This window comes from Coturnix japonica, chromosome 1, assembly GCF_001577835.2.
Source record: "Coturnix japonica isolate 7356 chromosome 1, Coturnix japonica 2.1, whole genome shotgun sequence".
Classification (NCBI taxonomy): domain Eukaryota; kingdom Metazoa; phylum Chordata; class Aves; order Galliformes; family Phasianidae; genus Coturnix; species Coturnix japonica.
Window position 1 is genome coordinate 67,178,071 of NC_029516.1, and position 12,784 is coordinate 67,190,854.

The window sequence follows — 12,784 nt, forward strand, 5'->3', positions numbered from 1 at the left end:
TCATTGCTTATCCTCCAGTAAGTTTTGTCCCATTCACAATTCTGCTCGGGCGCTGAAAAACCTAATAATGAGAAAGGTCAGTCTTTTGCTCTTCAGGGACTTTGTTTGCAGCTAGAAAAACTAGAGATCTTGCTCTAAGAAGCATTACCAAATACTCTGAGCAACTCTAGTTCCCAAATACAGCCAGTCTGATGACCTTTCTCCTTCACTGGCCTGTCCTAATTCTTCAGTAGTTTCTACATGTTACATTTTTAAATAGCTAAAATTGCATCCTGGTTTATTTTTAGGGAAACATTGTTATTAATGAGCTATCAGCACATCATTTCCGCTAAAGGGCAGACATTTAAGGAGACATTTTCCCTTTTTTTTTTTCTTATTTACTGTACTGCACATTAGCCTGATTCTGTAAGCAAGTTGCAGCAGAACAAAGAGAAGCTCCCCTCTGCCCTGCATATTACAAACACAGCTCTTAGTGAGAAGTTTCTCAGCTTTTACTTATTTTAACTTCTTAATAGCTGTTGGTTTAATGTATCTGCTACCATATAATTTCTCTAAAAACTACTCTACATTTATGGCTGCAAGCACCTGTAAATATACAAACTATCAGCAATAGTCAGATGCACGAGCAAGGCTATACTCTTTCCTAACCTGTTTCTTTTCTATGCATCTTCTATCTTACTATCTAGATTGTCATTGACAAAAGGTGTACTTTACAACTCTCAGAACCTAGATCTTAATGTTTTCTGTTGAAAAAAAACCAAAAAACAAAACAAACAAACAACTTGTTGAGACATATCAGAGATTCTAGTTGTCTTTACACCACTTTTGCATTTATTGATGTAACTGGTAATTTATGGTACAAGACACAAATGAACTGAAGTTAGTGAGAAAATTATAAACCTATATTAATTCAACAGTGGAGCTCCCATAGCCTTTAGCAGGAATAGAATTTAACTCTGTCTGCACTGGTTGCATTTGATTTGTAGAGCTTTTTGCTTCTTTAGAGCAGTGTAAAATGAAGAGTGATAACATAATTCCATAGATTAAAAATATAGCAATAGCAACAGAAGTGTTTGAAAAAACTTCTGAAACAAGCATGAAGGGTATCTTTGAAACATGAAGCTAAACACTGTGCTTAGAAAGACATTACATTTGCAATCCCCTTAGAAAGATTTCCTAAAGTATTTAACAATCTAATTCATATGCTGAGATTGGAAACACTGAGGAATTGCTTTTATTCTTTTTTTCCCCTGAAATCTCAATACTAAAACTTTCTTCCCTCTGCCTCCATAATTTTCTTAAACACAAAGGTAAGTCTAGCATACAGCTGTTTTAGATCATGATTTTGCTATGCTACCCCTCCTTAAAGTCTTCAGGCTGCCCTTCTGTAACATACAGGATCATCATGTAAGAAATTGTTTACTGATGGTAAGAAGACTATGATACAAACGGGCCATGTAACAGAACTTAACCCTATCACGTGTGGCTTCTCGGCATTCAGCCAGCTTTCTCTAAAGAAAGCAAATAGGCTTTTGTCCAATTAACCTGAGTTTTAAATTCTGCACGCTATATCCAACAGCTCATTTTCAGCACAGATTTATTTAAGCTACAACACAGAATCTCTCTTCTGCTGAATCTAGATTTAGTAAAGCTTCTTAAAACACAAAGCTGCAGAGCACATCACCGAAGCTTCAGTAGAACACTGAACACTGCAGAGGGAAAAGAATTAACTCTACAAGACCTGAAATAAGATCAGTGGGCATCACTTGAGCTTTACACTGCAAATAGAAGTTGAAAGATCAACTCTTACATATTCCAGTGCTTTGACTCTTAGTTATGTCTATGAAATGCTGCAGGTTGGTAATGTTAAAATGGTGATCAGAGGAAAATGAGGAATAACTATGCTTTAAAATCTCTATCTTTGGTGCTGGTAACTGGTGAAACAAAAGGCTGAGAGTCACTCTCCAAGGAAGTTTTAGAAGACCTTGCCTGAATCCATTGCTCCAGTTTTGCATGATAATTTTATTAGAAAGGTCTGTCTCTCCTGATTCATACCTCATTACTTAGATCGTATTTTCCATACCATCAATAATTTTTTTCTTCTATTTGCTCTTACATTTTTTTTTTAGTCCTATTTTTTTTTTTTCTCCATTTTTGGAACACATTTTATTCATCTAAGTATTTTTTGTTCTCCTTGTTCAATGGATCTTTTTTTTTTTCTTCCTTTTCTTTCTCTTCAGTTGACTATTTTTGTCTATAGTATTATTCAGTTTATGATGCTGCTACTTTTTTTTCCATGCCAAAATACCTTCATTTTTCAGTGCCTCTTTGCTCTACCCAAGCACACTCAAAAGCCATAAACACAGCAGAAAAGAGGTGGTGCCTTCTTACAGTGTTGTGGAGCAAGAGATACTGATTTCAAGCCACAAATGTTACGTGTGCATTTGCATGAGACATGAAACTGGGAGAGAGTTAAGTACCCTGTCTCCTCATCACACACTAAGCAAGGAGTCTGGAAGCACAGAGGGTCATTTCTCCCCATCGCCTTCACCAGCTTCACCATAAAACCCCTTTCAATCACCATTTGCTCAAAACTTATAAGAAGAAAAACTACGTAATGTTACAGTTGACTTTTAAATACAACAAATAATTGGAGATTTAAGTAAAATTTAAATTGGCTGCAAAAATGCGCACTCGCATGCACTTACAAAGACTTTTCCACCAGTTCATTTTAATTTCCAAAAAATATTTTAATCTAGAAACTTACCACTTTTAGGACTTCGTTCTCCTTAAATCTCTTCTTTTCACAGAAGAAACACATCAGAATTTACCCATTAATGATACACGATGTTCTAGAGGAAAACTTCTGTGACTGAAGAATTTGACAGTTCTCATTTTATATGCCTGGTTACATGATCTATCTAGATAAAAATCTGTAGAATCACATTGTCTTTTGCACTCTGAATCAATAAAAACAAGACACGCAAATTTAGGTCAAGGTGAGTTTATTGTCTATACAGCATACCTAATTCCGCCAGAACACTTTTCTTAAAACCATCTTGAAACTAGTCAAAACAACAGATTATTAATAAAAAGGACAACACTGAACAGAGAAGACCTTTTAAAAGGTAATCAAGACTATACTGTATCAGAGTCTTATCCATCCAAAATAATCTCATATACTTTCTAAATACTTTTGTTTACACTGATCATGTCTACTACCACACTTTCTAGCATTCCCTGACCATATAAACATCCATAACTCTTTAAGAACATATTGTGAGAGAATAGCTGACTTGATATTGCATCACACTCGTTAAAGCAAAAAAAAAAAAAAAAAAAAAAAAAAAAAAAAAAAAAGAGTTTGAGAACAGGAACTGTGCAACTGAGAGTGATTTCTGAGGTACATGAGAAAATACTAATGAACATAGTGGAAAAAATCCAGTGGCCATATGGTTCACTGAGTACTTAAGAGACATCCACATAAATCACTGAAAATCTAATACACTATTTTCCTTTTTCATACAAATAAAATGTTTATGAGGTGCTCCTACTCGACATTCATTGGAGGGAGAAGATCAAAATACCAATAACAAATAACTGAGACAAATGCTTTACTCAGTTATGTCAATCATCTGGCACATCAGCAGTAGTTTGTTTTTTATTAATTAACCCACAGGAAACTTTCATGGTATCTGCAATTCAGGGAAAAAATCTTACATCTCATTTGCAATAATATTTTTTTAACATCTTCTAAAAGGGGCACTATGGAGTATTTTTGTTATGAATGCTACTGTGAGACTATTCATGTTCTTTACAAGAATGTCATATACTTTTAAAGAACGCCACTGCAGTGGATGATGCTCCCAGCACTCACAAAGGTTGCATAAGCCCGCTCTGCAGTGGACAAGTCTCTGTTACACAATGATGCTGCCACTTCCAAACCAGCTCTTTTGCCTACTACTTGCCCCTGCAGCTGCAGTGAGGTGTGAGAGCCACAACACTTACGTATTTCTAGTGAAATCTATGAAACTGTGAATGTACAGCCCATGCATGGGGTGACACAGCAGAGAGAAGCCTCAATGGGGAGCCACGTGGTGGACATGGACACTGCAGAACAGAGGGCCAGCCCTTCATCCCCTGCTCCCAAGTAAACCTGTCAGGGCAAAATAGCGAGCACCTCAGTCCACTGACTTGGTTGTGTTTCCAGAGGGCCTAGCAGCCAACATCCTGATGGCCATTTAAAGATGGCAGAAAACTTCCTGTAATTCTCAAGAGCAAGGCAGTTCTCACAGCTACTTCTCCTCTCTATACTCAGCCATGCTACCTGGCACAACTGAGAGGAGCAGAGCCCACGCATATGCCCATGCTTTCTATATGAAGCCATACTAATACCAAGCACAGGCAACGTTTTGCCCACAGTCTTCATGCTTCTCCATTATCATTAGCATAAAAACTTGCGCATGCAAAAGCCTCCAGAAAGTTATCTGATCTCTCAGGGAATATTACCTCATGAGTGTGCTGCATGTGGCTCTGGAGTCTTGCTAATCACAATGCTTCCAAAAATTAACTATATTTCATTTAAACGTGATGCAGTTGCTGAATTTTATGTGCTTTCAGTGTGAAAAGCCACTGTCAGAACAAAGCCATCCAGTTACCATTTTCCAGCAACACAGCTGCTTGAAACCTGCTCGGGCAAGCTGTGAGGTGTAATGCTCCTTTGTATAGCTGCTGTGGCCCTGAAGCCACCTGGGGGAAGAGCAATTGAGCCCTCAAGTCTCACAAGGATCAGTGATTGTTGGCACTTTACCAGACGGATACTTCTGCACACAGAGCAGCAGTTTTGAGCACTATGGCTCAGGACTCAGAGAAGGTAGGGAAAGAGCTGACACCTGACCGCTGAGGCACAGTAGGCAGCTGGGCCAGGTTGTTCACATGGGCTGTGAGGCAGAGCTGGTCATTCTGAACAGCAAGACTCTGAGAGCGGCCATCCTGGCTGCTGTCCTGCTGCCCACCTAATAGCTTGTGGGAGCCACACAGTACCTGTGCATGTGTGGGCACCTCGAGGGGAGGTGTAGTCACCATATACATCATCCACGTGTCCAGGATTAGGGTCTGGAGGCATGAGAGCTGCTCCTGGATATGCCCTTGGACCAATGCATTTTTTCCACTATGAAAAACCGTAAGGGAGCCAAGGCCCCTGCTTGCTGCAATTTTTTCCCCAACGCAGCCAGTGCAACTGTGTTCCGCTGACCAAAGCACAAGCCCTAAGCAGACACCTGCACCGATAGCTCTGCTGAGGCTTTCAGCAGGGAATAAGTAACTGTCATGTTGTGAGGTATTGTGAAAATGGGAACCATTTTTATCTTGTCCAGTAAACCTGAGGTAAGTATACCATCTTTGCAGGATGTGATCAGGAAGGAAAAAAAAAAAAAAGAAAAGAAAGAAAAAAAGAAAATAAAAGTAAATAATGAACACACTATTAGGAAAAAAAAAACAAAACAACCCAACCTGTACAGGGCATTTCCAGTAAATCAAAGAATTCATCATATCTCCACTTAACCATCTACTTCAGGATTTGAAATTTAAGCAGTAAAATAATATATTATAAAAACGTTTATAAAATAGCAGCACACTCAGTGAAACAATACAGCTAAGTACTGTTAATGTGAATAAGAATGAAACAAATCATAGCTTCTTAGCAGCGCACAAAAAAAAAGAAAAAAAAAAAAAGAACAAAACAAAACCCAAACAAAATAACCAAAACTTTACTCCATCTTCTACCCTCATCTAGCCAAACGCAGCTGAGTCCATTCCATATAATATTCTTTAAAGTAGCATGTTCTTTCTGGACTTTGTCTGAAAATTGCAACCATTAACATTGCAACCAACAACTTCATTCTGTATATTTGCAAACTGTTAATACAATTGTGCAAAAAAAAAAAAAAAACAAAAAAAAAAACCCACCAAAAACCAAATTGCTCCAACTCCTTTGCCAACTAAATGCCTCTTCATTACAGATGGAGCAGTAAAATAAATTCAAGTACACTGAATACACCTTTGTAATTAAAATCCAAGTCTCAAACCTCACCGTTTGCCACTTCTGTCTTTTGCACCAGCAAATTTTCTTTCATTGTCCATGGATAACATACAGGTGGTATTCAGATCCTTCTGTGACACTGAACAATACAAATTAATGAGGCCTTTTTCCGGAATGTCATGACGGGAATGTCACCTGAAGCAGGTGCTGGTATTTCCAGAAATACCACAACTAAAAAAGTAAAGTACACCAGATACTGGAGAATATTGACTATAAAAAGCTATATGCTTTTGCTTTTGTGTCTTTTTTTTTNTTTTTTTTTTTTTTTTCTTCCTTGGCAAAATTGTCATAAACCATTTCATTTAATCCCTTAGGAACAATTTTCAAAGTGCTTTTTGAATGAAATGATTTACAATAATGTTCACTGTGGATCAACAGAGTTATTGAAATGCTCAAAAAGCATGACGGGGAAAGTGGAGGAAGCTGGGTAGATAGGTCTCACACCAAATCTCATCTTCCTTAACACAGTGAGTATACATTAAAGAGGAACATGAACACAGCATCATTTAATTATCTTTACACGAAGTTGAAGAGCTGCCAAAAGTTAACACGGATATGAAACATTATCTCTGTAAAGGAACATAATGCTTTTTCACAGATGATCCACTGCATCTTGCAATCCAAAGTTCAGAGGTGGTCTGATTAGCCGACTGGTCAAAATTAATTGTTGCATTTCCCCCATTTATTGGCTTGGCCCACAGTTGGGTAAAAGGGACTGCCCTTATGCCAAAGATGCTGCTGTGTTTAGAATGAACCACTTCTGAAGGAGAAGTAGAAAAAGTCAGAGGGGAGAGGGGAATTTAAAGCAAAATAAAACAAAAAAAAACCACCTTCTCTTCTAGCTGGCAAAATAAAGCATCTTCTTTCTTAAGTAGCAGCTACCACAGACAGCAAGAGTAAACAAAACTAACATACAAAGATCCAACAAACACTTCTGACTATTAACAGAGGTGACAGATCAGCAAATCTCTTCTGCATTGAAAATGGTTCCGTTGCTTCAGGGACCTTTTCCCACATTGCCCTAGCCCCTCTTCTACTGCTTTGCAATCTAGTCAAGCCGTAAAATCACACACACTATTCCTTTCTTAAATTTAAAAAGGGGGTGTGTGCAGTAGGTTGTAATACACAGACAAGTACACTCTTCCCACAAATGCAGGCTTACATTTACCTAGCTACTCTGTATGCTTTTATAAGCATTTAATATCACTGATACATAATCAAATAATAATTACCAAATACACTGCGGGATTCCCTTCTGTAGAACATCATGGGCACCAAATGTTTTTTTTCATTATTCAGTTTTTTTCACCTAAAAGAGCTTTAAATATGCTCTACGTGGGAGTAGATGAAAAAAATAAATCTAAAAACACTAACAAAAATAAAAGGGGTAGGAGAACAAGCCTGACTTTCTGTGCTGATGTCCTCACAGGTTGATATCTCTCACATCTGTTGGAGTGCTGGCCTGGTCCAGTTCCTCAATGGTCTTAGAAGGATTGCTTTGTTGTTGTTGCTGCCGGACTTGCCTAAGATTGCTTACTAGCACCGACTCAATCTGTTCTTGACAAGCTTTAAGGCAGTCCTAGGACATAAAAAGCAAATTGATATGTTAGTTATACTTTTTCCATACTGAACTTATGAAGTTTAAAGAGCAGGAAATAAGTATCTGCTGTGACACAAAATAACCTTAAATTCTCAGCGATTAACATTGTTTACAAACTCCCTTGGATTAAATCACGGTCATCCAACCTTTTGGTTTCCATAGACTACACTGAACGCCAAGGAATTATCTTGGGCTGTATATAAAGTACATAATATAGTTATATATATGTAACAAAACATCTTGTATTATTTTCATGTTTTTTATAAAACATAAAGAAGAAAGCAATAATAACATAAAGCTAGTGCAATATTTAACCTTGTTTTTGTGAAACTAATGCACTGTTGTATGGTTCAAGAGAAGCAGTTGCAGTTCTCAAGGTGCTCATCAGAAATTTTTGATGAAATTTTACTCTTCCTTTTCTTCACCTTTCAGAACAGTTGTTCACAAATGTATGTACTGCTATAAAAACCAATGACAAGAGTCATGTATAATTGTGAAGTAAGGGATATTTTTCTCTAGTAAGATAGAATCATAGAATCGCAGAATGATAAAATGGCCAGGATTGAAAAGGACCTAAAAGAGCATCTAGTTTCAACCCCACTGCTGTAGGCAGGGTTGCTAACCACTAGTACAGGCTGTTCAGAGAGACATCCAGCCTGGCCTTGAATGCCCCCAGGGATGAGGCATTCACAAAACTGATTTAAAATATATCACAAAATATTTTGAACTTTTCGTGAGCTTAAGATATTGAAAATTACAACATTTGTCAGCACCACACTGTTGTGGTTTAATTCAGCAGACAACTAAGCACCACACAGCTGTTCATTCATTCCTCCCTGAAGTGGGATGAGGGAGAGAATTGGAAACAAAACAGAATTTGCGGGCTGAGATGGAAAGTATTTAATAAAACAGAAAACAGAAATAAAACCACAATGATATTTATCTCTCTATATATCCACAGAGCAACTACTTGCCATCTAACTACCGGCACCCACCTAAGTATACAACTGTTTGCTGATCAACAGCCCGATTCTTAACAGTGTCTCACAAGCCCCTGACCAACACCCAATCAATTTCCATGCAGCAGTTGCCCCCAGCCAACTCCCCACAGCTTTATAGCCTTCTGCATGATATCACGTGTTATGCACTAAACCCTTTCCCATTTCAAGCCAGCCATCCTGGTTTCACTCCATCCCCTGCCACACCACCATGGTGGCAGCTCTTCCACCAGCAATCCCAGCCAGGCCCAGCCATAGGTGTTTTCCAGTCACTCAGGAACAACCAGAACATCGATGTCCTCTTAACACTGCCTCAGCTAAATCCAGCATATACACAAGTATTTTGGATATTTCTTCTGCAATTAATGTGTTACCTTATTATTTTGCAAAGTAACACAAAGCCAAGTTTAATAATTAAATAAGAAAACTTACACGTCTGCTTAATAAGAAAAATGCATGTCTTCACAGGCATGTGTGCACGCGTAGGTAAGCTGAAATACTGTTACTGGTAATCACGGCATTTTACTTGTCAACTGGCGCAAGCACATGTAATGTGTAATATGCACAGGTTTCGATTCAACAGAGTACACTGTGGTGGGTGCAAGAGGCAGAGTTGGTGTTGCATTGCACCATTCCCTCCACAGCAATATCATCTCCTGCACAGCACAGCCCGCGGTAAAGCCATGTGCAACTGACTCATGAAAAATATCTCTAACATAAAGTAATAACCTTAGAAGTTTATGGTTTTGTGGAGTTGCACCACTAGCAGTCCAGGCCCACAAGCTGAACACACCTAGGCTGTACAACACTAACTCTACATTTATTAATTTTTCCAGATCTTAATATTTTACCTGTTCTTGCTCATTCGTGCTGCCTTGAGCAAGAACTCAGTGCTCCTTGATGCTCTTGTAAAAAAATGAAGAGTGGGGTATATTTGCACTCCCCTATGGAAAGTTAAGTGATTTGAGCAGGTTTTCACTAAAACAATACTGTGTTTTTCTCTTGACACTACCAACTTGTACTATACCAGTGCAACACAGACAGAAACACATGAGTTTTTCACCAACTCAATTCACCACATAAAACTGAAGGATTTGAGGTTCCCAAAAACATGCGGTGCCCTATCACTGTATGAGTCATGTATTTGGCACCTCAAGACAAAGGCAAAAGAAAGGTGTATTTACTTGTGTAAAAGCAATAAAGAAAGGTCCAGAACAAAAGAAGTATCAAAATTTGAACAGTACAGCTTCCAAAATGCACATTGCAACATGCGCGGCACAGGCCATCAATTCATGCCATTACTGCTTTTTCCTTTAAAAAGTCTTCACTGAATAAGCAAGAAAGAACCATCTCTGAGTTAAGGCTCCAAACAAGAATATTGTACTCTGAACAATGCACTCAAACTTTAATCCCACTGCTCTGTAGCTGGATGCTGTGGAGGGAAATAATATACTATCCACAACAAGGGAACTAACTATACAGCCCCAAATATTCCAGCAGCACCATCCTCTGAGCACATTCCAGAGAAGAAAAGAGATTTCAGCAGCACAGGAAGAAGAGGTATAGGGTACACTCCCCACACTTTTACCTGCAGAATTGGGCTATTTTAACAGCACTAGGAATAGTCATTGATAACTGTTTCACAGAGAACACTGAAGAAAAGACAGCTTAAAAAAAAAAAGAAAAGTTATAAGCCAAAAAATGCATAACCAAACCTCTGAGACCACTATATTACAAATTCTACAACATAACTTAGCAGAAAGAGCAACACAAATCTGGAAGCCTTATACATTACAACTCCTGCAACCGTCATGTGATATGAATGAACAAATAGGAAGGATTCATCACGCTTAAAATCAGACAGTGACAAAAACCAATATGGTTAAAGTATTACCACATGTTCCACATTCTTGATAGCATGTTGGATGGTCAAATAATGTGGTTACTGAAAAAAAAAGGAATGTGAGAAAAGGCTGATGAACTCTTAGTTATAGAAGAAACAGAAAAACAAAACTCAAGCCACAGCTATATGAACACAGTCCCACAGTGCCAGTGTAATGTGCTGGGACTGAGACACTGTCAATACTGCACTGTGTAGAGAGGTAGGTAGTGATGCTATAGGGCAGCCATACAGTGTCCTTCTAAAATATATAAAAAGATATCAATAAGATGAACTCACTGAAGCACTGGCATGTGTCAGAGCTCGTTCAGGACTGGGTTTCTCCCAAGGACCTCCAAGCAGCACAGTTTTAGCTAGAATGAGTTTTAACAAGAGTATTCTATCCAGAGCCCTTGCAGTTTTGGGCACTGACCTAATGCAGGCACATCACACAAGCACTACGTCAGCCCAGAAACAGAATACAGAATGCAAATGCAATTCTGGAGAGCAAAACTCTGACCAGCAACATCTGCTTTCTCCATACAATATCAAGTTATTCAGGTGAGTTTGAAATACTAATGTATGCAATTTGTCATCCTGGTCAGACTTGTAAAAACACACCAAATGCAGAATATCTGTTCCACCGATGGCATCTACATTCTTGATGCATGCAATTAGCTTTCATGTGTCACAAACGTCCATTTTTCTTGGCAAATGGTTAGCAGTCAACAACTGCCCGCTGTAATATCATGTCCTCTCTTTTTTGTGAAACTGCCCTATAACAACCTTCTTTACTTGAAGATTTATCTGTCAAAGAGCAAATGCGAAAAACGGCTTTTCAAATAAGTCCATGAAAATTGAGTCGCTGGGATGCTGACTGTACTGAAGACAAAAATATTCAGCGATGTGGATCACGCCAGCTAAAGCCACCAATGTTCAACTAGAAACAGATGTTTTGAATCTGAGCATCTGGGATACCTGCATGTAATCAGAACCCACAAGTTTGTTCCCTTGGGAAAAATAATCATAGTGAGTAACATCATGGTGAAACAAAGCATGATGAGTCTAAAAAGCTCTGCTACCAAACTACATGCATGTGGACAGATCAAGCCTTCCCTGTGCTCACATCTGTCTTGAAAGCAGGCAACTGTATCCACCCCAGTAAAGCTCTACAATGAGCAATACTCCTACTAGCAGCTTCTCTAAGTTTCAGTCACTGGAGCTAAACTTTTCCATGCTTCACTCTCTGCCTCAAGCTGACATTTTTACTGAAGGGGAGAAATCACAAAAGAGATGTTGTTTCTAACATGAAGAATAAGGAAAGCAGCTAATTTTACTAAAATTAGCCAGTTTTTAACCAAATTTTTCAATCATAGTGTTTTTAGCTCCACTACTTCCCTAGCTCAGAATAGCTTATGCAAGGCTTGGTGCTCACCTCTTGCAGCACAAAACCTATGAAGCAGTTTCTCGTGAGCAGACCTACAGCAGGTGTTGCCTTCTCAGCCTGTAAGAACATCAAATCTAAACTGAAGAAAAGCAAAGCTTCCCCAAGTGGATGAGAGCCCAGATCCTGAACAGCAGAAGGAGTATGGAAACACAGTTACAAAAACCTTGCTACTCTAACACAGGTGTTAACAAGTTTGGTGAACTTCATTCACAGATGGAAAAGATCTATGCTCTAGAGGAAGGCAAAAGTTGTAACTCTCCTAAACTGAACAGAACAATTTGCAGCTAAACCACAGGGATGCAATGAATTCCCTACAGGCACCTGTATTTCCACCCTGTAGAATCCAGATTATAGTAAAAATCTACCATATCACTGACAAAGGATCAGAATACAAATGTAGCACGATGCCAAAGCTAGGAAGCTGGGACAAAGAGAGTTTAAGATCATCTGGTGAGCAATGAACACTGAACTCAGGCATCTGGCTGTGGGCTCATCTCACAGAGCACATCAGTTGCTCTTGCTTGGGCCTGTCCTCATCTAAGCACTGGAAGGACTCCTGCATCAGATGTGTTCTATAGATTACACTCTTCCTATTTGTCTCTGGGCTGCGCCCTGATTTATGTCACAGCCGCTCCTCATCCCAGCGCTCAGATACGATGCTCTTGGAAAATTAGAGGTACTGCACAGGTACAGTAACTGCATTGCCACAGCCAATGCATAACCAGTGTCACTGTCACCCACTGGATAACTGAGGAGCTGA

General features: G+C 38.9%; 1 protein-coding gene across 3 annotated transcripts in view; it reads right to left on the reverse strand.

The window, feature by feature from the left end:
- Positions 1–2,988: 2,988 nt before the first annotated feature.
- The window catches only part of CCND2 (cyclin D2), a 37,901-nt gene continuing 28,105 nt past the window's right edge, over positions 2,989–12,784 (reverse strand). The window contains exon 6 of one of the 3 annotated variants that reach the window (XM_015871329.2): positions 2,989–7,679. In XM_015871329.2, the coding sequence (XP_015726815.1) occupies positions 7,524–7,679 (156 nt within the window). In that variant the 3' untranslated portion in view covers positions 2,989–7,523. The remainder of the gene's footprint in view (positions 7,680–12,784) is intronic. The other 2 variants (XM_015871355.2, XM_015871336.2) reach the window with 2 other exon arrangements.